The 26,447-nt window shown below is 45.3% G+C and overlaps 1 protein-coding gene across 1 annotated transcript in view; it reads right to left on the bottom strand.

Moving 5' to 3' along the window:
* The window catches only part of LOC135907286 (medium-chain acyl-CoA ligase ACSF2, mitochondrial-like), a 145,332-nt gene that overhangs the window by 5,863 nt on the left and 113,022 nt on the right, over positions 1-26,447 (bottom strand). The window contains exons 11-15 of the mRNA XM_065438975.2: positions 22,912-22,985; positions 17,501-17,608; positions 16,409-16,560; positions 7,490-7,631; positions 381-491 (exon numbers count right to left, since the gene is read on the bottom strand). Coding sequence (XP_065295047.1) covers positions 381-491; positions 7,490-7,631; positions 16,409-16,560; positions 17,501-17,608; positions 22,912-22,985 — 587 coding nt within the window. The remainder of the gene's footprint in view (positions 1-380; positions 492-7,489; positions 7,632-16,408; positions 16,561-17,500; positions 17,609-22,911; positions 22,986-26,447) is intronic.

Below are 26,447 nucleotides of genomic sequence, written 5' to 3'. Positions count from 1 at the left end.
GCAAGATGAAAACAACGAAGACAAGATTACGCATTTAGATCTGTGCAATGTAAGGCACGCTTGCAATATTCTGCAAGCTCTAAGTCATTAATGGCTACAGAAGTTTCACATGACAGCACACTCTAAGTAGCATTCTTAAATGAGCAAAGGAAATAAAAACTTACCAAGAGATCATCACACGCACATATGCTAGCGTTCACTGATGACATGAACGGATGACAAATATTTCTTGCTAATGTAACGTGAAATATTTATTCAACAGAATTCAGCACATCCAAAGTGCACTTCTGTCTTGAAATTTTCATTTTACCCGAGAACTTCGACGTCACGTTTACCTAGTGTGAATACCGAGTTGGAAATACTTGACCAAGGTCGTTTACCTTTCCTTCGCAGTGCTCTCTCAATTCTTCCTCTGAGACGTTGGCGTTCTCCTTGAGTACTATCCACGCACAGAGCTCTTCCCCCATCCGCTCGTCTGGCACACCGATCACCTGTCACCAAAATGTTCATAGGCTCATAAAGTGTAAGCTTTTGAATGGGCTGTTTACATTTGGCACCATCGATTCTTGTAAAAGCAGTAAAAAAAAGGCTGCGTCTTTTACGCTTGCTCATTGGTATATTGTTGTTACGAGTTACCACATACTTAGCAATGAGACGTCGTCGTTATTGCCCTTAATATTCGTCCTACAATACCATATATCCAAAGTGCGGGCGATTCCGTATCCACACGCTAACTACAGAACGCAAATGTAACGCTGTAGCGCTGTAGTTTAGAAAAATTGTTAAATAATGACGCTGTTAACGAAATTGATATTCATACGGAAGAGCCGCCACAGTGTGGTTGCACTGAGGACGAAGAAGACGACGTGTGCGCGCTTGATATAGCGTCGCCATTTTGGTCTCCGTTAGCTCCCCTGTAAATAAATTGTAAATAGCATTGGACATCAGCTACACGTAACAGCAATAATTTTGCTTAATAGAGTTGTACCTGTTTACTTCGTATGTGAGTTCTCTTCCATTGCATGTATTCATGCTTTGAACTGAGAGGATGCCTCTATCAATCCTTCTTTTTACGTATCTTATCTTGTTTCTATTTTACCCCCTCTTTGATTTATATCGTATGCTGTAGTGCTTAAACTATACTGCTCGAAAACGTTAAATCCTTTCGGGAACACTTTCTTAATTTACAGCGTTTTGGATTACCAAAGCTATACTGAGGAGGTTTATTCCAAGCTTTCCCCAGGAAACACTCTATTTGGTTTTGCACAAATAAACCTGCAATATCGTACTATTTAGCCTGGCAAACTATGCCTGTGATCTGTGCGGTTGCGTGTTGTGGGCTCAGAGTCATAACCTCCGAGTCAGACATCAATCTGAAGCTCCCATCGACGCACACAAGGGGGCCAAACGCATAGCAACACCATTACTCGACGGTGTCCAGGCACCGAGTACTGCGGCCGGAGGGATTAGCTCCCTAGACACGCCCGGCCGTGTGCCGCGGGCGCGTGCCTCAGACCAACGTGAGGATTATGCGGTCTTTAAGCTGATTTAGCACTTCTCACAAGCAGGCACTTTCGGCACGCTTGGTAATTTCCTTTCAATGGTGGTTAAAAATATCGCACAAGAGTACTGTGGTCATGTTTCCTACATCGGAACTGGACAGCTGTAACCCTTGCGTCATGTTCCATTGGCTATCATAGATCCTCCAGCTCAACTACCAAGTAGCTACAAATAACAACGGGTACGTAATACCAGGTTTCTAGGATAAGGGTGATTTCTCAGAGTTACGTGCTCTTAACAACGTTCTTTCAAACGCTGGCTGACTCAACCAAGGGAAGGCAAGGGTAGGCGAGATCACCGATGGCATGCAGGAATCAAAGTTTGAATATGTTCCATGACCTCTGAAATTGTGCTATGGCGTCGCGATCGCAACGGGCGTTAGTATGACTACGAAGACACGTGGCCAGCGTTTGCGCCGTTTTTCATAGGACTGCACACTACTGCGATAGTTAGTGGAAACAACTAGGCAACACAACATCAAAGAGCTAGAAAATACAGAACGTCTTCAGTTACAACATGACGTATTATCGAAGAGGAAATACAAAAATTGCAATAAGCTTTGCGCTAGTGAAAGGCGGTGTAAGTAAATCTGCCTTATGATAGTTAATTACGACTATATCATAAACAAAATAATAAAAAACTACCAAAATAAAACGAAACAATGAAATCTGTGCAAATTTCGGGCACTGTTTCAGCGATATCTAGACAGCGTTGCTTGATTGGAACAACGCTGCAGGCTAATGCAAATGTGCTTCATAAACCAATGAGAAAATACATATTAACAGTGTAATCTTTCCCAAGCGGTAGCGTATACCCCTGTCACACGGGCAAACTAAAGTGCACTTTGAGCAAGTGCACGTCAGCGCGCTGAGCGTCATTTTGGCTGCGCGCTGTTACACAAGAACGAGAAGTGTTCTTTTTTTTTCAATTTGGTGGCGATCGCGATTGGAAGTCACAAGGCAAAGCATGTATTTCTTAACTTAGTAATGTGAGCACAAAAACAGTTTCTTATTGTTAGAGACATCATCTACGATAGACTTAAGTACAAGTGAAGTAATTAATTGCAACCTCAATAACAAGATTAACCATCGCGAGCCAAGACAAGAAAACAACACCGGACCAGCAACAGTACAAACGGCGCGTTCCGCCAAACAACTGCACGGCCATTATCCAACGTAATGTACACAGCGTGAGAGCGAGAGTAGTTTTGCTGTTCTGGTCTCTTTTTTTCAACGTGGCACATTTTATTATCTTGTAACGTTAGCAAATTACTCCTGACTCTGGCTTCAATATTACTTTGCTTATGCTTTACGTTCTAACCAGGCTACGCACTTCGCCGCCGCGAAGTGTGTTCTCCGAACACGCTCGGGACGAGTGCGCTGTGCAGCTAGTGTCGCTAAGCGTTCCCGTCTGGCAGCCGGCGAATGACATTAACGGGAGAAGTGCACTCGTTCAAAGTGCACTTAGGTTTGCCCGTGTGACAGCGGTATTACTCTACCCTCTTTCATGTAAGAGAAAAAAAGCTTGTTGGATGGTTCGAGCACTCCGGTGGGGGGGGGGGGGGGATTTTGAAGTAAAATCACCATATGCGGAATCCGTTATAAATTGTTTCGCCCTACCAGCATCAGGCTTAGGCTTACCGGTGAAGCATCGAACTAAAAAATTAAGGCAGAATTAATCTCACGTTGACGGTAATGCGATTAGCATTTGATCAATGCATGGAAAACCGTATTTCTGCAATCACATTTATTTAACCTCTGTAATTGTCATTCGGACGCTCGCCTTGTTTTGTCTACAGTGTGACACACTCTCATGTTGCCCATACTTCACTTTGCTATAGCAATCGCTTGTCAAGGTCACCAATGAGCTCGCAGGCATGACGATGACAGTGAGACGCTGACAGAGTGACGACGATGGAATGACAAAGAAGGAATAACGTTGATGGAATTGCAAAGGTGTTACGAAGATTATGCTTTGACTAAGGTCGCATGATTCGTAAATGATAACGACGTTATACCGACGACAACGTGACGATGATGACGTGAGAACAATTGTACGATGAAGAGCAATGACGACGACAGAGCGACGACGGTGGTTTGCCAACAACAGGGTATCGAAGCTGGAATGACGACGATGGCGCGACCACGATGGCATGGCGAAGAGTGTATCTCAAGGGATGCATGGCAGCTATTGTCTGACGACAAAATGACGACGATGGTATGACAACAGCGGCGTAATCACGATTGAACGAGGAGGGAACAATTGCGATAGAATGACGAGGAAGGCATGAAGTCGACGCATTGATGAAGGGGAAATGACGACCACGAAATAAAGTTAACGAGGTCATGACGATGGTAAAACGACAGCGTGACCACGACGACACGGCGACAACGGTATGACTACGACTGTATGACAGCGACGGTTAAGGGCGCCGGCAAGAAGAAAATAGGACGTCGAGTTAGAATGACGAAAATGGAATGACTAGGACCCCATCCCAACGCCGGTGTGACAGGGAATTCATGAAGATGACACGACAATGGTATGAGATCAATAGAATGACAACGAGTGTTTGACGAGAATGGTGTGCTGACGACTGCAACACGAAGCCTGTATGTATAACGGAGATGGCGTGACGACGACGATATGACGAGAGCCAGATGATGAACTTGAAATGACCACGACGGGAGGGACACAACGGCGTCACGGTGGTGGTGTGATAACGAGTGCACGACGAAGATGGCGAGGCAATGACGGCGCGATGAGAGTTGGATGATAAAGCTTGCACGACGATGCTGCAATGACGACGAAGGAATCAGGACCACGAGCCCATACCTAGTGGCTAAAGTTATAGCACAACAATGGCATAGAAGGCGTGATGACGATGGCATGACAAGTCAGATTACAGAGCTGGAATGACGACGATAGAATGATCACGGTAGCGTGACGTGCACAAGCACATATCTAGCGTTCCAAGCTGGTAGACAACTTGGGCCATTGTGTCGGCGTAGGAGGATAGATAGATAGATAGATAGATAGATAGATAGATAGATAGATAGATAGATAGATAGATAGATAGATAGATAGATAGATAGATAGATAGATAGATAGATAGATAGATAGATAGATAGATAGATAGATAGATAGATAGATAGATAGATAGATAGATAGATAGGCAGGCTCAAAACGGATGATGTAGGCAAGGACTGCTAATCGCGCTAAAATGCTTAGTGCCACCAATTAAAATCGTCCTGAAGGGAAAGCAGTGTGATCAATCCAACATAAACGGTATATCCTTAAGGGTATTAGCAGGGCCGCCGGCTCTCTCGCGCTTCCTGATGTTCATCGTCTAAGCATGACTTTCGCGGATTCCGACATTCGCGTCATCATTGCATGATAGAAAGGCTAGGAATGGAACTGGGGCGCACTAACGTAAAGGCATTCGAAATGGTGTCTATTCAATTCCTGCAATCAGCACTTCATGATTGCCAAAACATTTTTCATTTTTCCCAATTCACCTTCACATTTCCCAATTCACCTTCTGTAACGCGAGGTCACGAAAACCGCGAAAGCTCCCTATGTGAAACGACGTGTGCACACGGCTTATGCATGCTTAGCCAGAACAAAAGAAAAATAATTATTGCTGATTCTACACAGTTTTTGTGATTAGCCCACCGTTATGGGTCAAGAATTCTCGAGTGGCGCCCATTCCTCCTGTCTGTCAGGCGACGTCACAAAACTGCGCATACTCATCATGCCAGCGGGAAATGTACTATCACGCTTAGTATGACCTACAACGCGCGACCGCTTTTGAAGGAACGGATGGATGAATCGACTTTATTTCTCGTCCGAGAGAGGGGAGACTGGGACTAAAGGGAAGAAGGCTTGACAGTCCCCACAGTTACAACAGCAGTTATATTCAGTACAAATGAATACATGTAAAACGTACATACATTTCGCACAAGGGAACAGAATTTCAGCAAAAAAAATATCATTAGACTATTTGTTCATTCGACTGAGGAAACCGCATAAACATCAGCACAAATGCTGTCTATATGTACTTGTTAGGTCATACAAGCATACATACTGACATACTGATGCAATAAAAAGGAAGTATCAATAATTAGTGAAACCAAATGTCATCGGCGAGTAATAAGAAACTAAGCTCTTTCTTCTTTTGAGGGAGCTTGCTGAAGCGCTAAAATTTAACAGGTCTCCTACCTTGTTTAATATTTCTATCAACTGATATACGAATGCTTGCTTTCCATAAATTGTTCTTGTTTCGGTAAGTGTCTGGTATTCCGGAATAGTGAATAATGAGATAATTCATCATTGTCTATTGTGGTGAATAACCTTCGTTTACGTATGGTGACCAGAAGGTTCTTATAATATATTTTGTCTGCTCAAAGAAGGGAGTAGGGTTGAAATAATGCAGCTGTTTCAAGGTCCACAAAACGACCATGGTAAGTGCAGTATACACGAAGGATTCATTTCTGTAAAAGAATGAACTTCTTGTAGTTTGTTTTTGAAGTTGTTCCCCAAACCAGGACCCCATAGGGGAGTTTAGAGTAAAGGAGAGCATCGTATAACTGTGGTTTGAGCCAAAGCGCAATCAGGTGGGTTATCTTTTTAATGATGTTAACGATTTCGATATGCGTTAATGCCGAAAGAAAGGTCAGAAATGTCGTTGGATGTAAAAAAGCACGTTGATATCATCGGCATACATTGCCAAGTCAGCTGAGCCGGGTATTCGTACAATATCATTTACATAAATTAAGAGCAATAGGGGGCCCAGTTTAGAGCCCTGAGGTATACCCTGCCAATTCTATTGACACGGGCAATAGAATTGGCAATAGAAAGAAACCGCTCTTTCGCGTTCTAGTTCTTACTGAGCACGATAGTACGCATCAAAGATGCATTAAGCTGCAGAACAAAACTGATTTCCTTTTTCGGAAAAGCCGGAGACAGCGCCGTCTCGAAAAGAATAAAGGATGTCTGCCTACCTATCACTCGGACACCGGCTACTCAGAGTTGCCGGGCGTCATGAATTTATTGGCGTGTTATAAACAATTTTGCGGGCTAGTCTAACCTTGTCGAGCCCGTCCGGCACGCTTACGACATCACTTTGGCAAATCTTCTTCGCTGAGGATCTATATCAGCGGGATTTTTAACCTTACGTTGCACCCTGGCACAATTTTTCACCAGCCACCGCAAGCTAAGCAAGAGAAAGCAGGCCAATCGCATACGTTGGCACCACCCTCTTCATCAGTAGAGCGGCAAGTTGGGCTAGTTGGTGGAAGCTCATCTTGTAATAAGGGGGTTCACTCTTCTGTAAACACACGGACAGGACGCCTGAGTCTGTGCGCCTACTGTCCGCATCTAATTATGTTGTCCGTGTGTTTATAGCGCAGTAAACCCCCTTATTACAAGATAACCCTCCTCATCTATTTAGTCTTAAGATCCTAAATCTTTTGTATCTTTGACGGCGGGGCATAGGCCTGGGTGAAATAAACACCTTTGAATATAGGTCTGCAGCAGCACATCGCGCTGCTATTTCGTGAATCGGATTAAATTTCGTCGTCCAAAATTTGAACATGTCTGCAAATCCTTATAATCAAGTCTGTTTTATAAGTTTTATTACCGAAAACTAGCTCTTCAAGATAAAGTTTCTATCCTCTGAACCAATTTTGTTTTCGCCAAACGATTATTCCGACAACGTGATTGGTTCATCAGTTACCAGTGATATCTCCCATATTGCAATTTTGCCTCAAATGAGCAAAGATTTTCGCTCGTGGTTTGGGAGCTGTCAAAAAGGAGTCAATATTCTTCTCGAATAAATAAGTAACATCTCGATGCTCTGTAACATCTCCGCAGCCCGGATAATGTGTGCAAAAGTAACATAGAATGAAAGAAAGAGAAAGAAATTGCATACCAGACTCTCATGGACGGCAGGATGGGTGTTGAGCACTTCTTCCACCTCAACTGGAAAGATGTTTTCCCCACCCCGTATCACAATGTCCTTGATGCGGCTCACGATGGTCAGGTAGCCATCTTCATCCATTATGCCGACGTCGCTGCGTAGACGCACGGCAGTGACAATATAAAGGAAAGGAGGAAAGTTATGTTTTTAAACAGGCAGGCGTGTGTCAGCTGTTATCAGTAGGCTTGGTGGCAAAATTGTGGGGTACAAATTCCCATAACTGCACGGTAGGTCGTTGGAGATGCCGTATCGAAAGAATCCGGATTGATTTCGACACGGCGGTGTTCTTTAACGTGTGCGCAGTGCAAGGTACACGAGTGTTTCCGCATTCCGCCCAACCGAAATGCCGCGACAGTGGCTGGGATCGAACTTGTCACCTCGGGCTCTACAGGGAAAAATAGTAGCCACTGCGCTACCGCAAGGGGTGGGCCGTGGCCTTTCAAGAAATACTTTACCAGCCTCGTTGCTCGTTTGAAACAAACACGCACGTTCTTCTTAACCATGTGGAGCTTTCTCGAATTAAGCAGAAGGTTTTTGAAGCAGCTCGAAGGATGCGTGTTTGATGACAAATGTCAAGCCACCATGAAGTGTGAGTAACGTTGAAGCTATAAGGTTGGGAAAAGGCGCCTTCAGGAGCACTGCCTTACTCCACGTTCTAGGCTCAGACGACACGCACTCACCCTACCTTGTCCTCAAAAATATGTATTCCTGTTGCGTATTTTTTGGCAATAATGACCAAAAGGCGAGGTCTTGTTGAAACGCCGCGAGGTGGCCATCTACGGCCCCGAATTACACTTGTCGCCATTCTTTTCGAACATGCTCTCGACACGGCTCTCGTAGCCTTCGACCAGTTGTTCATATGAAATAGAACTAACGAAAGTGGTGAATTCTTGCTGCTGATACTGTAGTAGCTATACAAATGTAAGGATTATTGATACGCTGGCATCACCATGAGCACTGGAAATTTGTTATATATGATAATCTTTCATGTCCAAAACGCAAGGGTCTGCCCCCCCCCCCCCCTCAACAGCTCCTAACATTGAATACGTCTCGAATAGTTTCTGCCGCCCAGTTTGCATCTGTTTCGGCAATTTACTTCTCAAGGTTTTTGAATATTTATTATTCTTCAAACAACGTGCCAAGAATATGTGAGTCTCTGGGGAAATGTGAGTCTCTGGGGAGAAATGTTACAAGAGTTAACGACGCAATTGGGGACAGCTTCGGATACAGCGATGTTGAGTGAAGCCACGGATGCTGTGCAGAAGCAGCAAATACGTGAGCGAACACGTACAACCTGCTGAGGTGATTCAGTGGATATGGCGTTGTGCTTGTAATACCAAGGTCGCAGGCTCGATTCCCAGCCACTATGGCCGTATTCTGATGTGGGCGCAACGCGAAAAAGTCTCGTGTAGCGTGCATGCTAAAGATCCCCAGGTGGTCAAACTTATTACCCAGCCCTTCAGAATATCTGAACACGCGATGAGCTTTTTGGATGAAACTTTCCAATATCCACGACAGATAGCTCCTGCTCAATCATTTTAAGTCATTCAATACGAATGCCTCGTCTATACGTTGCCTACGAAGCTGTCCTATGGGTTTAGCCATACATTTTTTCCCATTAAAGTCTGACTATATATGAGTACCAAGAAACATGTGCATTGCTGAAGTATCATACTAATGCCGAAGAACGAGCTCATCACTCTGAGGGCATTTTGTGATGATGGTGTTAACATGTTCTAGCAGCATCCTTGTCGTGGTGCACTAGGAAACCGAAAGCAGTATTTGATCATTTACAAGTTGCTTATGTGAACTGGCATCCAGGTTTGAAGAGCATTACGTGTTTGCATCAGTTCGCGAACAATAATGTAAATACGCTTTCTCTTGTCAGGTGGCTGCACGAAAACATTATAGCTGACTTTGTTTAGAAATGAGAAGACATTTCATTTAATATTCAGAGATGTTTTTTTTTCATATTTGTGTTGACATTCGATTCTGAAATATAACTATTAGAACATCTTTATCAAACTAGGAAAGCATTTTTGGAGCACGACCGCACCACCAACACTATTACAGGGCACTGCGTTCCTGGCTATAAAACTTAAAGCCACGAGGCACGGCTGAGTCGTTATGACATCACACACTGCATACCGTGTTTCATTTCGTGTGTGCTTATATTTGATTGTCAGGAGTAACTAGAACTCTTCAGTAAAGCCCTGCGCACCTTAAGGGTATGGTAAATAAATAAATAAATAAATAAATAAATAAAAAAATCAATAAATAAACATAAATAAATAAATAAATAAATAAACATAAATAAATAAATAAATAAATAAATAAATAAATAAATAAATAAATAAATAGATAAATAAAAGTTCCGAGAACATGGGAAATAATCCGCCAGCATTTCGTCTGTGTGTAAACCTACCCAGAGCCTCCTGACTGTATTATACTAAGTGCCGGAAGGTAACATATTAATAGATAACAAGTATTGCAGAAGTCTCACTTATCTTGGTGTCGACACAAGTTCCCAAGGGTAAATTGCTTTATTAAGGTAGCTCCGCGTATCAGAAGCTGAATTTACTATATTAATGAGCGAGCAGCAGAACCGATCCACTTAAGAGTTCTACGCAGAGTATAACACCCGATAGCATAACGCGTGACTCGCTGCATAGAGTCTTGGAGAACGTACACGGCTTTTTTTTAGGAAAGTCTTATACACCCAGTTAAACGCACCGGCCTGGGATGACTGAAACTATATTTTGTGCAGAGACGATTTCACCCCTTTTCAGTGCTGTGTTGGAATACGGAATACGAGATTCTGCTGAGTTGATGCAGGAGCTTTTAGTGGCTTATAAAGTTGGACGCGAAGCGAGACAGATTCCGTAATATGGAAAATAACGGAAATGCACGAGAGCAATGGCGCCGCCACTGCAAACGCGTGCCTAAGCCTGCTGCGTAAAAAGATGGCATTCTAAATGAAAACTAAGGTGAAATGCGCTACTATTGTGATGCAGAGGAAATAAATAAACTACGTGAATACATTTTATGTAAAATCAAATCAATCGCTTCTCACAAACTAGATGTTACCCTAAATAAGAATTCATCTGTGTTATCTTTCACTGGGCTTTACGCAATAAGCCTACACGAACAAAGCCAAATATCATAGCACTGACTAGTCACATTGCTCTTGCAAGCTAGTAGAGACGGGTCACGCGTCCGGTGCCAGCCTAAGGACGGCTCGGGCAGTTGGTAGAGTTAACAGAAGGCACGTGGTACTCTGACATTTTTTTCTAGTGCCTGATCCGTTTACTAGGAAGCCCTAGTATCTACGTGGGTGTGGAGCACTCTTTGCGCGGTCATTAGCGCCTGGTATGGCGTCACATGCGAAAGCGCTGCTGACGTTACGTGAGAGTCTCGGAACGATTGCGCACTGCTTTCACCCTGCTTTCGCCTGCAGATTAAGTCATCGTTTTACGACTCCGAGAATCGTGATTGGCTCAACATTGTCGATTGGATGAATGTTCAACTGGAGTGCTTATCTGGGTACTAGTGCAAGCCACTTTCATGCAAAATGCGTCACATCTAGCTTGCAAGCTCTTGACAGAATGCCTAGTAATGTTTACTGTTATTCTGTTACCAGCATGTACTAAACAACTTTTCTAAAAAAGAACTTACTAATACAGATATCTGTACATATATTCTAGCCTTCGGCTTGCTTCTAGCGAAAATTGCTGCATGCATTCAAATACACCCGTTGATATAAAAAGAAGAAACTCCGCCAAATATAGCTCCGGCCCTTTGTGCAGGTAATATGAAAGTAGCATCGCGCATTTTTTTTATTTTGCGGGCCTCATCTACAGCAGTTGTTCATATTATTTTGTCAGTATGCATTTTGCTTCCGGAAAGGTGTATCCAATTCTGGAAGGGGCGGCGCAAGACGATGAAGACAGAAGGCAGGAACACACAGGACAGCGCTGTCCTGTGTGTTCCTGCCTTCTGTCTTCGTCGTCTTGCGCCGCCTCTTCAAGAAGTTCAACCAGTACCAACTTGCCCAATTGTGTGTCCTTCTGCATCCAATTCGTTTATAAGCCCTGACTGCACTGGAATATTATTGCTGGTCTTTGTTAGAGTGAAATGCTTCTCCTACTACTTTTCCCTTCTCATCCCCCCCCCCTCTAGTTAGAATAAGTAAAAAGTGAAAGGAAGTAGCTTCCGATTTGCATAGCGAACTTTGCTCTATCTAGGAGAGATTTCGTGCCCTTGAGTTTACTTGCACTCGTGATTACGAGTCTCTGAAAAAAAATGGGCGGCACCTCTATCCTTTGAAGAAGATTGGCGGCTTTAATGCGATAGCAATCTATCTTGTGAAAGGTGCGTCACTGGCGATATGCTTTAGGTCACGATTATTATGAAAAGCAGTCTGCGTCCAGTGACACATATCCACTGGCATAAGTTGGCGAGGGACATCATTATTGAAGAGCGGCACATAGCCATTAACTCAAGTTGGTGCGACGGTTTTTAACCCCCTTCCCTTATTAGACGAACCTGATGCTCAACCTGTTTGACAATGGACCGTCTATAGTGACCAAAGTTGGTGTGAAAGAGCTTAGGCGACATACATACATACATGCATACACGCATACATACATACATACATACATACATACATACATACGTACGTACGTACATACATACGTACATACATACATACACACATACATACACACATACATACATACGTACGTACATACATACATACGTACGTACATACATACATACATACATACATACATACATACGTACATACATACATACATACGTACATACGTACATACATACATACGTACATACATACATACATACATACATACATACATACATACATACATACATACATACATACATACATACATACATACATACATACGACCATGAACAGGGTGATATTCTGAAAGAATGCTGATTGCATTAAAATGCATCCACATAGAATATGCGTCAAGAAAGAAGCCACGTTTTCTGCTTCTGCTCTTTTTTAAATGTTTCTAGTTGCTTTCGCATATGTTTATGTTCGTTCGTAAGTTCGCGAAGAAATTAATGCTCTCTTCGGTCCCGGAAAAACTCCGTACAGCCGTTCGCTTTCTGAGTATTATTGTTCTAGATTTCTGGCCTCAACAAACGCCTACACGGTAGGCTTGCTTTAAAAGCTACTTCATTTATCATAGAGTAAATAGGCATATGTAAACACAGCAACCATGCACAGCGTAACTTTCCTCTCCTTTCTTCATGTAGTTACGAGCCAACTCCTTGAACTAAGGGTGAAGACGACTTATCAACGCGACATTGCATGTGTTCAGTCATCTTAGCCATCTTTTTAGCAGTCGGCGTATAAGTCATATTTCGGTTTTCATCTATCTGACACCCCGTGACAGATTAGCGTAGGTGCGGGGTATTGTCGCCAGACAACGGAGCTCCGAAACGGTCGCCGCTGTGGTGCGAACACCATGGCAGACCAACCGGAAACTACTTCTGTGCCGCAAACCACGACTGTGCTAGCGCACCCTAGACACCCTGGAACGTTCAACGGGATTGATGACATTGACGTCGAGGAGTGGTGACGCAACACGAACGGGTGAGCGATCACAATCATTGGGTTCAGACAATCATGCTGTCCAATGCGGTCTTTTATCATATTGGAACGGCGAAGTTGTGGTATGGCAATCATGAGGCCACCTTGGCAACGGGTTACCTCTAAGCAAAAGCTCCGTGACCTGCTCAGTAAGGCCTCCAGCGGAAAAACTGCTGCAAAGAAACAGCTGCTAACTCGAGCCCAAACGTCCACGGAGTCATACCTGTCGTACATACATGTTGTGCTGCACTGCGCCGAAAAGCATACACCGACATGCCAAAGTCTGACAAGGTTGACCACGTTTTCAAGCGGATAGCGGACGTCGCATTCAATCTGCCCCTGAGCCGAATATGTGCTACCGTTGATGCCACGATCAAGGAATGCCATCACTTCGAGCGGGCCAAGATGCCGCTTTGAACGACCGTTCGCCCGTCTTCCCAACACCGCCGTGACTTCGTGTAATGAGCGCCCCTAATCTCACCTTTCACCACCTTCGGCTGAATTGACTAGGACTGGCCAATGCGAAATCAAAGGGACGGCTCCATCTAGCCTCTTTGCCAACTTCAACGACGGCGACTCCCACATGGTAGCGATTTCAATCGTCCAAGTCATCGTGCAAAACTAACTCGAGAACTCGGGGTTTAGGCTGCTTGCACCGGGATCAGTTATACGTCTGCACCTGGGGCCCCAACATCACTTCCTCGTTATCAACGGTTCGCTCCACGATCTCGGAACACCAATGTTTGGAGAACTGAAGACGATCGCCCTATCTGCTTTAATCGCCGCCATGTCGATCACATTGCTCGTTACTGTAACAACCACTGGTCGTTCCCGCAACGCACTCCATCCTTTGCCCATGCTCGCCGCCCTGATCGTGACCCCTTTGAGCCACCATCTGCAGCACACGCATACAATTCTGACGCTGCCACGACATGGTCCAGCGGCTCGCCATCACCTAGATATCACCAGCCACGTTCACAGCCTTTCCGCCATTTGTCCCCCCACCCCCCGCCACCTCACTGTGCGACGTCGCCGGGCAACCGGAGCTGCTTCAATCTGAAAAAAACTAGACGATGCAGTGACCGGAGGTGATATCAGCGACTCCGCCCACAAACGCTGTACTTATTCTGCCGAATCGACGGCGTATGCTGGATGTTGATGTTGAAGGCGTGACTATCTATGCACTTGTGGGCACGGTTGTTCTTATTTCTGTCATGAAATTTATCCTTCTGGCGTTGTTTAAAGGGCATGGCCACACCTGCTTTTTCCCGCGCTGTAAGAGTGGCCTACGGAGGAACTTTTGCCGTCCTTAGAATGTGCACCACCCGCATCGCCATTGTCGGTCACCCAACTTCTGTTTTATTTGCCCTTTGGAGCGATGTCCTGATGATATTATACTTAGTATGGGCTTTCTAACGACTTATTCTGCCCTAATTGGACATGCGACTCACCTCCTGCAAATCGAATTTCCTCACCTAGCCGATGTTCTAACCACCCCCTCATATCGTTTATGCTCTCTCGATTATGTGCACATGCCTCCCAAGCAGCCACGCATGCCTCCATGATGCCCAGCCCTGCTGTGGCTGATCGCAATTACGTGTTCTGCTCGGTAACAGACGATCTGCTCGCCAAAAACGTCGCCATACGGAACACGCTCGTGATTGTAACCGGCAATCGCATCTTCATTCTCATTCGCGTCACTCTTGCGCCACTCTTGATCTTGATGTTTATTAACGACATCCAGTTTTCCATCAAAAACTCCATTTAGATGCGCCTGTTTGCCGACGACTGTGTCATGTACACCATCGTATACAACTCAGACGACCGAATAGAACTCAACAATTTACTGCAAACAATTCCCTCCTGCTGCAACACTTGGGGCATGATACTGAACACTACAAAAGCACATTACATTTCTTTCACAAATAAAAAACTTCCGCTTAACTTAACATATGGGATCGCAAGCTCAACAATCAACAAAAGTGACCAGGTAAAATATCTAGGCATGAAACTCATGTCTAACCTTAACTGGAAGCCGCATATCTCGACCATGTGTCAGAAAGCCGAAGGCAACATTTTTAAAAAGGAAACTGCACACTGCACCGCCACACCTCCAACTAAACGCGTACAAAACACCAATAACGTCAAGCCTGGAATGCGCTTATATATTGCGGAGTCCTAATCAAAAAGAGCTTATCAATAAAATAGAACGCATACAAAAATTAGCAGTCAGGTTTGTATATTCAGATTACAAAATGCAATCTAGTGCCTCAGGTCTGATCGCAATGGCAAACGTAAAATCACTTTCGCAGACAATAATAATTTATGGACTAAAATTTTGTTGTCAGTTACACCAGGGTCATTTCCAGATAACATGTTCTCATTACCTGCATGATCCTCCTAGACGCTCAAGCAGACTGAATCATTCTAAGACAATCCATCTACCGCCAAGTCGTCTTGACGTTCACAAACACTCCCTTTTTCCGTCGGCCATTTCCCAGTGGAACAAATTAACAAATGATACTGTATGCTACAATGGCATACTCTTTTATGAACCTCATTCAGCGTATTGACTTCTCACCATACATTTTTTTGACTATGTACTCGTATTTACCATTAAATGTCTGTACAACTCCTGCACGGGTCGTGAAGGACCTGCAGTATATTCAAATAAAAAAAAACTTTACTTCGGTGCCTCATCTAGCTAATTCATGCAGTTATGTAGCTCACCGCCATCGCTGCTGCCCAAGACTGCTAGATTTGGGCATTGGATCCACCAGTCGTTCCAGTTATGTACTCATTTGTACAAATTGATCCTTTTTTCTGCTCAAGCTAGAGACCTAATTTGACCGGGAGAAGGTGCGCGTCGTCCAAGACTTTCCTGTAGCAGTCACCGATTTCCGGAGCTTTGTCAGCTTATTTCTTACTTCCGCCTCCTTTTCCCTGTGTAATTAATCGGCACCGCAATCCGAGGAGGTTGGTCGTTAGGAGCCACCTCTTGGACTAACGAATAAGACGACCATCACCGGGACGTTGAGTGTGTACAGCCATCGTTGTAAACAGTCAGTTTGTAAATTGTGCTTCACTTTTCGTCTGTTTGACGCCCCCGTCTCAACAGGTTCATCCCTATATTTTCACTTTTCTCGCAGGGTGAGAAACTATGCAGATTAATTCTGGCTGATCGTCCGGCCTCTCCATGTTGTTTCTCTTTCGCGCAAGATATTGCTATGTTGCCGTGACCATACCCAGTCTTGTACCAGCCGGCGGGCGTGATGCATTCCTGTGTCTTCTGCTCGTCGTTGTAGTAACCGAGGAAGACGTGGTGACCTCGGGACCAAACTTCACCTGGTGCGCCTATAGGCTGCTCGCAGCCTGTCACAGGGTCTGCTATTTTGACCTGCCGAAAAAAAAAATCCGTGCAGGGAGACAGATAAGCACAGCGACATAGTAGGAGCGGCTGGCGGCAGGCACAAATTTAGTAAATTTTGTAGACCAAATGGCCCAGGACTTTGAAAGGGAGGCTTGCCATTCAGACAAGATTGACAAGAAGACAAAACCAGATATGGGTAGTACTGGATAGGGAAAAAAGTATTGAATCATTGATTCAGAAGTTTTGACGCCTTAAAGCAACACTGGTGATTCGAGAATGAAGCAGTGGAAGGCTTCGAATTAATTTTGGGCACTTGGAGTTCTTTAACGTACACCTAATTATAAGTACTTGAGCGTCTTTATTTTTGCAATCCACGAGGTGATGCCCCGCAGGAAAACGTCATCATCTCTGAGTCCCTGAAGTGGGCGCTCAGCACCCCAAACCTAAAACATCTAAAAATAAATGCTAAAGTGTATAATAAACGTTTTCATGACACGTCCTGTAGTTTGATTAGGTGCAAATAAATGGTAAAATTGTTCTTTTTGGCCAATAAAATAGGCGTAAAAAGAACTGATATTCAGGGAGTATGACATTATTCTTCGGGACATCTGCATGTAGATCTACACATTAGAACAGGTGCTGAGGTAGTATTGAGGTCGGGAGGCTACTTAAAATAGATAAAGTAGTAAAAACAATGACAAAAATTAGCAGGCATATTGACTGGATCAAGAGACGCTTAAGATGTCTTAATATGTGCCTAATAGAGCACAAGAACTCCAGAACAGAAGGCATACTGCAACGCAAATACGGAACGAAGAGTCCTGCAAAGCTAAGACAATTGCACTAATGCAAAAAAGCCCTACCATAAATGAAGAACATGCCATATGAACGTCACATACTCCCACCTAATCTTCTGCTCACAATCTTATAGCATTTTCAGAGATGTTCACAGCTATTAACCACTCACCTCAAGGTACGGTAAGGGGCAGCCTACAGTGTTAATTTGCTTGTCTTCTGGGTCATCTTCGCACACTATGGTAGTCGCCGTGGTTAGCTCCGTTGCGCCGTATCCTATCTGCGTGGACAGTAAGTCAATGTCACAGGAACTCATTCACTTAAGTTAGAGAAAGCTTCTGCCTCAAAGTGGCATGTGACACCGTAATTGCATTAGAGGGAAGCTGACGCTCACCCAAGGGAACATTACTAAGACGTTGTCGGTAGGACAAGTACATGGGGAAGATGAAATGACAGACAGGACATCGCACTTGCATAGACGGCAGGACAAGCAGTATTTATTTCCTCGAGGGCGTCTTGTTGAGACATTACACGAGGAAGTGTCCTGTCCTCTCTTCATTTTTTCCAATGTAACTGGACTATTAACACCTTAATAATGTCGTATCAATGAGCCAAGATTGCGACGATGGTGAACGCGAATGAACAGCGAGCAGTTTTGCGCAGCCGTGTATCGCTGTTGTCAGCTAAGAGTACTCCAGGGATTGCGGTACAGCAGTAAAGCAAAATGAAGACAAGTATGTATGTGGTCGTAAAGGCTCACGCTTTTACGGAAACATTTTTGCCCCACATTCGTTTGACATGACAATAGAACGTGATACACCACCGCGGTTGCGGGATTGTAGAAGCAACATAATGCATCCACCCTTGTAAACTGGACTACAAGATTACTTTCCGACAACTGCACGGGCAGTGAAAACGCGGTGGCTACATACTATTAACAAGAAGGGCGTTTAGGGCATCATTTAAGTGGTTATGGTAAGGTATGGCCACGAACTTCTTCAAATATCACCGTTTTTGTGCAATTGATCAGTGTGTACTATGCAGCACCACGTAAGTGGTGCGGCTAGGCAACCGCGCTCTGTGTGCCTATCGGTGAGGTAAAACACCCAGCAATGCGCTGGGCAAAAGCTTTTGTCACAGCAGACAAATAACAAGCATAAAAAGTATACTAGCCATGGCGATCATAAACTGATCACATGTCAAAGGCATCAGTGGCGTTCTTGGTCTTAGATTATAATACCAGAAGACATACTGTGGCTGAAAGTAGAGCTTATACAGGGACGCTGTAATGGTTGTCATGCATAGAAGACCTCTGCGCTGTAATGATTGTCATGCATAGAAGACACACAAGAGCGGCGCGTATATCACACAGTGGCACATGTGCCTGTTAAATATGAAATGGCTCCCAAGCGCAAAAACAGCTCAAATCCCAAATGATAGCCCGCGCCTTTTCTTTCGAGGGAGCCGCGTCTCCAGTAAGACAGCCAAAGCTACACCCACAAACGCTTCTACGTCAGGTGCACTGCCTGCAAGTTAACAGATTACTGAACACGCATTCGTAAAATAACAGAACGCAGAACACGTAATACCGCCAGTATAAGTGCGCCGCGTCACATAAAAACATGAGAAGAAAAGAAAATTCACCGACGAGAACGACGCTCCCTAACACAAAATTTGAGCGCAGCCGTATACGTGTTTACAATTTGGTGATATATTGGCTGGTGCAAACGCTCTGTCCCGTTCTGCAAGTTGCAACGTGGGTGACGCGTGGGCGCGATTCACAGCAGCCGCCGCAGACAGACCTCTATAGTCATGCAGCGCATTGTTTAATACATTGTATGGGTGGACGTGCTCGCCGCATGCCATCGGTGAACAGGTGACGGCGTGCTACTCTGGTGCCATTTCGTAGCGGTCGCCGCCACAGAGCCTGTGCTGTGCGGCACTGCGCTTTTCTTCTCACGTATTCGTCATACCCTCCTTCGCTTTCCGCCTCATGGTTCCACTGCACCCTCCTCCTCAGCTTTCCTCCTCGCGCTGTCTTCGCACTCGCCATCTTTCATCCCCGCTGCGCCCCGCTTTCGCTTTTCCAACCTTCGCTCTGCTCGTTCGCTCGGTTATGCCGAGGTACGACGCCGAGGAACGCCGACGCTAAACGCAAGAACGGGTGCCATGAGCTGCGTTCTCAAAACCAGGTGGGGCTCGTGAAATAAACGCGAAGCAGTTCCTTGGCTGCGATTTGGGACAAGGCAAACAACGAATGTCGCTTGGGGACGCTAATGAGGCAATGGGAAAGAGCGTCTGGCATGGAACCACGCCTCCTGGCATTAAAGCGCGACATATTTTTATGCGTTGCAAATTGCAATCAGTCAGTTCAGCCCTTGGGCGCGGCCGGGCAGCCACCATTTAACCACGTGACGTGACGTCACGACAGCCGGAGGAAAAGCTGGGCCCCAACTCGCGCGGTCGCGCGCGGCCGCAGCCACCACCTGACTCCCGCTCCTCCCGCTAGGGGCGCTGCGCCGGCGCGTGACGTCACGGAGGAAAAGCTGGGCCCCAACTGGCGCAGTCGCGCGCGGCCGCATATTGCGCGGCCGCGCAATATGCAACGCATTCTTGGCTTAACCAAGCTAAGCCTGGCCATTTTTCAATATCCTTTGACGACGAACAAGTTGAAGAATTCTAGCACTAGAAGGCTACCTAGAAGTAACCCTGACTTTGGATACATAATCAAATTTGCAATTGGATTGTCAAGTTGGAAGGTGAAACGGTTACACGACCAAATTCCTGCATTATAATATGGTGTTAACCGTGCGTTTATATGACATAATCAATTTTTTAGGATCTTGACCTTCGGTACAAATGTGCATTTAAACAGAAGCGTGGAAGGTCCCCTTTTGTTAATATTGTAGTAGTGGCTTAGCGAACTTATCGTCCATGAGCCAACACTTATAACGGTCTGGCTGATATGTTAGTATCTTGGCAGCTGTATAATATCCTATAGACCCTTATCGCGGGCAGCTGACTTTAGAGAAAGGAAATCGTGGTTTTGGCGGCGCGCAGCAACTTGCCCCATCGAAAGCAAACGATTACGCAGCCATTTACCTCTTCTACCGAGCTATTCTGAGATCAGCTGTAGGAAATGCAGCTGGGTTATCGATAACGCACGGCATTCCATTCATGCTGTGGAATGGTAGAGGGAAGGCGTGTGCAGTAGTCGACTGAAAGAATTGCGACTGGCATATTAGGGAATGGAATGAATATGTGTGGCCAGGTACACGGACTTCTGCTACACAAGGACGGCCTGTATTGCTAGTCTTCCACGGTTCAGGGCTTTTCGATATATAATAAAGAAATTTGCTCTTTTGCTTGCGTTGTATCGTTAATATCCAAAAAAGGACCTGAGCGCTGGAACATCAGCAAGAGTGAGTACCGCGCTTTAGACAGTGACAAAGGCATAGTAGGTTTCTCGCAAGTTGTCTATACACATACACCCCCAAAAACACAAAACCTTACGCCAACATTATCGCCAACTCACGAAGAATAAGTGAATGGGCGTGCACTTGAACCAATTAATGCAACGAAGCGTGGGTGACGGCGACTACACTGTCTACATGCGAATGTTCAAAGCTGAGCGTTTTGTGACAGGCCACAGAGTAAACGAATGGCCAGCGATATTACGTCCGTGCTAGCCGCTATTACGATGTGCAGAACATCTATATTTCAAGCCCCGTGCGCAGCAAGAACAAACTCTCGCAATTGAGCACACCCGCGAGTGATTAGGCAGAAAAGAAGCAGCCCGACAGTGACTGCACTGAGGAACGTTACTGAGTAAGAAACATTAAAGTGACTGCTTTAAAGTGTTTGCCAAATAAAAAAACAGAGCAACACACACTGATCCTGATGTAATTCATGAGCAGGAAGTTTGGACAGCTTGGAATATATTTCTAGCCCCACTTTTAGTACAAGCACCGTATAGCCTGCTCGCGCCGTTCGGGCAAAGCGTAATGAGCAAGCGCTTACGTGCTTTCTGAAGCTGTGGCTTAAGATTCGTGTCGTCCACCCAATCACCATCTACGATACCTGCCCCAACAAAGGTGCGCTAAGCCGCATCGGATGGCGTTGTGCCCATCCACTTTAAACAGGGATGCAAGGGAGGCAGCTGATGCAAGCAATGGATGCGTCACCACGTGATAAACGTGGCGGCGCCCAAGGTCACCGCACAAAGGCTTTATATCGAGTATCCCTCGTTTCTGGGCACAGCCAGAACACGCCCGCATCTCGCATCTCAGCTTCCTTTTTTGTGCGTATCATGATCACTGCGAACCGTAGCTTCTTTGAAGTCGTGGCGCGGAATTTTCGAGAATAAAGAAGTTCCTCAGAATATAATTAATATTGTTATTACTAATAATGAGCGGCAGCTCCCAGCAGCCGCCTGCGAGAACTGAACCAATGGGCAAACGCTCTCATGCGGGGGACGCGATAACGGGAGCGGGTAAAAATGGTTTTATAAAAGTTACTGTCAAAGAAAAAAAAATTGAAAATAACTATTTGCTGGTAGCGCACGGCGGTAGCATCACTGCTTGACGGGCGAGAATACAAATGTTTTTGATGTTGAGAGGCTATCGGTAAGATCGTGAGAGAAATGAATTTGTTGGGCAAGAATAACATGGCCTTCCTTTGAAATCTGAAAAAAAAAATGTAATTAACACTTGTTGCGGCCAACTGGTCGTCACTTTTCTGATGCCTGGGTGCGATAACACCAAGCATGCGGCTTGTGTGTTACGGCAAGACCCATTAAGAATTTCGTTTTAATGGGCACATGCTGTAAATGGTGATGTCAACTTGAGAGGAAATAGGTATTTGGCGCAAAAAAATGAGTGTGCTTCAACGTAAAACATGACCGAACTTATGGATATTATCGCAACTTCAATGAAGACGAGATGTTGTCTAGGCGGAAATCAGTCTGCCAGTTTTTTTTTAAGTGTGTAGCCTGCCGCAAGCAACGCGCACTGTTGATGGTACTCCGCGTAGTCATTATCACCATGTAGTCACTCTCCGTGTGGTCAATAACAGGGGGCGTAGTGGCTTACTGTACATTAGAGTGCAATAGATATCGGATTATATCCCTGCCGAAATACTTTGTTAGTGTAGATGCATACTAATTATGAACTATGAACTACTAACTAGCTTGTATTTGCGTACACATAATTACCCTAAAATTAGTCACCTTTGGTCCTGAACAAAAGAAGGGCCGAAAACGGTGTTTAGCGACAAAAATGTCACAGGTAATCGCATCTTTTTGTGAAAGACTTCGCTTGGCATAATCCAGGCGCTGAAACTAGAAGCAAGATTGGTGCAGCCTAGGATCTTCATCATGTTCAACCAGTCCTAAATAAAGTATATTTAAGTATAAGCTCAAACTAAAATATATGGGGATCAAATTTACATGTTGGAGTACATGTAAAGTGGAGCTGATGTACAGCTGTTAATTAAATGCTTGACAACTAGCGGCAATGCGTACAATTTTTGCTCACCTTCATCGTACTGCTAGCGTACAAAAATACAGAAATAATTGAAACTTACCCTCATTGGAATATTGAGCTTCTCTCGAACAAGCTTTCTTAATGACGGCGTTACAAGGTTGCCCCCGCACTCAACTGAAAAAAAAAAGAAATTGCGCATGTTGGCCCAGTGATAAATTGTCCTATATTTAAAATGATCTTACAGCCCAGTTAAATAACAAACATGTCGTCCTATATTTAAGATGATCTTACAGCCCAGTTAAATAACAAACACAAGGCACGCACTCTATGTCCTTTTACGATGGGTGGAGCTGGCTTGCTTCAAGTCGGACAAATTGAAAAGACACAATCTGAGTATAAATAACAGCACCTATAAGCAAAGGATGACACGTCTTTATTTTGCAATACACAACAAACGAAAAGCAGCTTTGCTAGTAATGTTAGATACCTGGACCTTGTTTGGTTCCCCCTTTTTCACTGTGTCGAGTAATTAGCTCGAAAACGGGCTCTCTGTGGCGTCACGGTCCAAGGCCTTGGCCACATATGCTATATAGACGCATATTAGTCTATTGAATTCAGTGCCGTGACGTCGTGATGCGGCCAGTGTAGTCTAGCATTCGATAACCTTTTTTTTACTTATCAGCTCTAACTTATATTGATTTTATCTTTTTTTATTTCGGAATTGCTGCCAGCATTCGCAGAAGGCCTTATGCAACAACAAATGTTGTCGCGGTATTTTTGGCAATTGCACGCAGCAGTAATATAGCAGTAGTATAGTAGACATCAGCTGCCTCCTTGTTATATAGATAATGTGCGCACGTTTCCCCCGAGAAGAAAAATACAGCCCATCCTCTTGTCTACAAAAACGGACGGTTCTCCTGAAAATTTATCTCACATTGATTTTTATTCCTTAGGCACAACGTAGAACACACCTGAGGATACGTTTGAGGCTCGCATTGAAGTAGTTAAAGTGATTAGGAGCGTCTTGTACTATTGAAGCCTACTCCGGCAGTGGCTGAGCGTGACTGCTTGGGCCCCATCTCGAAAGCGATCTGCTATGGGTACAGAGACTTGGTGCGCCAAGGGCTGGTAGCGTAGTGTGCCCTGTGTTTTCGCAGCTTAGTTTACGCTGGAGCGCGAGGCAGCAAGACGGTGATTCGCTCCCTTCTGCTGCCACTATTACTTACGCCAGTGAGATGTGTTTATGTTTGCCAGTGCACATGTGACAGCGTGCTTGTTAATTTATTTAATAAGCGTATGCTAACAAGTTTATACTGCCAATAACACTACTATTCTTACTTCACATAGCTTTTTAGTAATTTGCTATCGCAATCGATGCTTCGGCTTTCGGACGTAACTGCGGCTTTTTATATAAAATCATATAGTTTATTTTTTTGTAAGAGAGACCACTATTTGCCCATGATAATCAATGCTTCTTATAGGGAAATACTCGAAAGAAGAAATATACCTTCATTGTGTATGTTGTGGTGGATTAATTACAATTATCTGCATAAAACAATAGAGGAGAGACCTATCCATAGAGAGCAGTGCACATTCCTTGAGAAAGCGGAGCATAACATAGCCCAAAAGATGGCTTATGGTTCGAGATGGGTGTTGCGCAACGTACTAAGGAGCCAGAAGCTTATAACTCCTGATCGCAGGATATGAGTTAAACCACTGAAAAGGTCAGTCCAATGTGAACATATCTCAATTAAGGCGCAGAGCTTGATGCCGACTTCACCAAGGAAGAGATCATATAAGCGCTTAGATCATACAAGCGCTCATACAAGCTCAACAGCCGATCCGCACCGGGGCCGAATAACATCACCAACATAGTCTGCTCACAGCTCCACTAACTGGATGAGGGCGGCGCGCAACAGCTCACTGCGATAGTTAATGAGACGTGGCGTTCAGGCAATGTTCCCGTAGAATGGAAGACGGCCAAATAGTCTTTATACCGAAATCCGGGAAACCTCTCAGCATGGACAATCTGCGTCCGATCTCGCTTATGTAGTGCGTGGGTAAGGCCATGGGGCGTGCGGTGCTTAACCGTATGAAGCCTTACCTGGAAGACAACGAGATATATCCTCACAACAACACTGGCTTTCGTCAGGGGCTGGCGACGCAAGATGCTATGAAGCTGTTCCAAATCCAGATACTAGACAGTACAACCAGAGGCATCAAGGCCATCCTAGGCCTAGACCTAGAAAATTCCTTTGATAACATATGACACTCCTTCATTCTACAACAAATCGCAGCACTCGGACTTGGTCAACGTCTCCATGACTACATCAGTGACTTCCAGAGGGAAGGCAGGCGTCGCGACGAGACGGCTCCCAGCAGTCGGAGCCAGTCATGCTGGGCGACAGGGGTACCCCGCGGGGCTCGTTGATATCCCCTACCCTCGTCAACCTGGCCATGATAGGACTGCCCAGGCAACTGACTCGAATCGAGAACCTCCAACATACTATCTATGCAGATGACGTGACCATGTGGGTGGCAAAGGGAAGCGAAGAACAAATCGAGCACACTTTACAAAATGCGATCCGAACCTGAGGAGTACCTCAAAGCAACAGGCCTGCGGTGCTCGCCGAGCAAGTCTGAGCTGCTGCTATACAGGCCCAAGAGACGAGGGCCCAAACCAAAGAGATGGGGCACAGGCGCAGACCCGTGCGTCCGCCTGTACACCGCTGAAGCCAACACAATTCCGGTGGTTGGGCACATCAAGATGCTGGGCATGACAATAGAGGCTAACGGCTCGAAGATCATCGCAGTCACTAAGCTCACCACGAAGGCCGAGAATGCCACACACCTACTGAGACGAGTGGCCAACCGGCATCACGGGCTCAAGGAGGACAACCTGCATACACTGGCACAAACCTTCGTAATCAGTCACTTCGTCTACATCGCGGCCATACACAATTGGCCCAAAGTAGAGAGAGACAAGCTTGAAACGCTCCTGCGTAAGGTCGACAAAAGAGCCATGGGTCTACCCATGCACACGAGCACGGAGGCACTGGACGCATTAGGCACATACAACACGCTGAGCGAGATTGCGGAGGCACAGGAACGGGCACAGATTACCAGGCTGTCCAGCCCACCTGCGGGCAGATGGATCCTACGAGAAATCGGCGTCGTGCCTTGGGAGATTGAGCGTAACAGCCACGGGCTAGCAACCGACCAGAGGAAAAAGATCAGGGCAGCCTCTCTGCCCACGAATATGAATCCAAAACACAACATTGGCAGAAGACTTGCTCAAGCCAAAGCACTCCTCCGACAGGCAGCCGCCTCTGGGAAAGAATGCTGCTTTACGGATGCAGCCAAATATCCTGGCAGAAGAGCCTATGTAGCAGCGGTGGTAAACGAAGATGGCACGGTCATCAACGCGTGCACGGTCCGCACTGATAGTCCTGAGGTGGCCGAGCAGACGGTCATCAGCCTTGCACTCCTAGAAGACGGTAAAAGCTTGGTATACTGCGACTCCAAGAGGGCAATTCTGTCCTTCGGAACAGGGAGCATATCCCCGACCATCGGCAGAATACTTGGTACTGAACATCTCGCCCCACACTACATCAATTGCTTCCCGGCACACATGGG

The sequence above is a fragment of the Dermacentor albipictus genome, chromosome 7 (assembly GCF_038994185.2).
Source record: "Dermacentor albipictus isolate Rhodes 1998 colony chromosome 7, USDA_Dalb.pri_finalv2, whole genome shotgun sequence".
In the NCBI taxonomy this organism is placed as follows: Eukaryota; Metazoa; Arthropoda; class Arachnida; order Ixodida; family Ixodidae; genus Dermacentor; species Dermacentor albipictus.
This window is presented reverse-complemented; position numbering and strand designations above follow the sequence as displayed.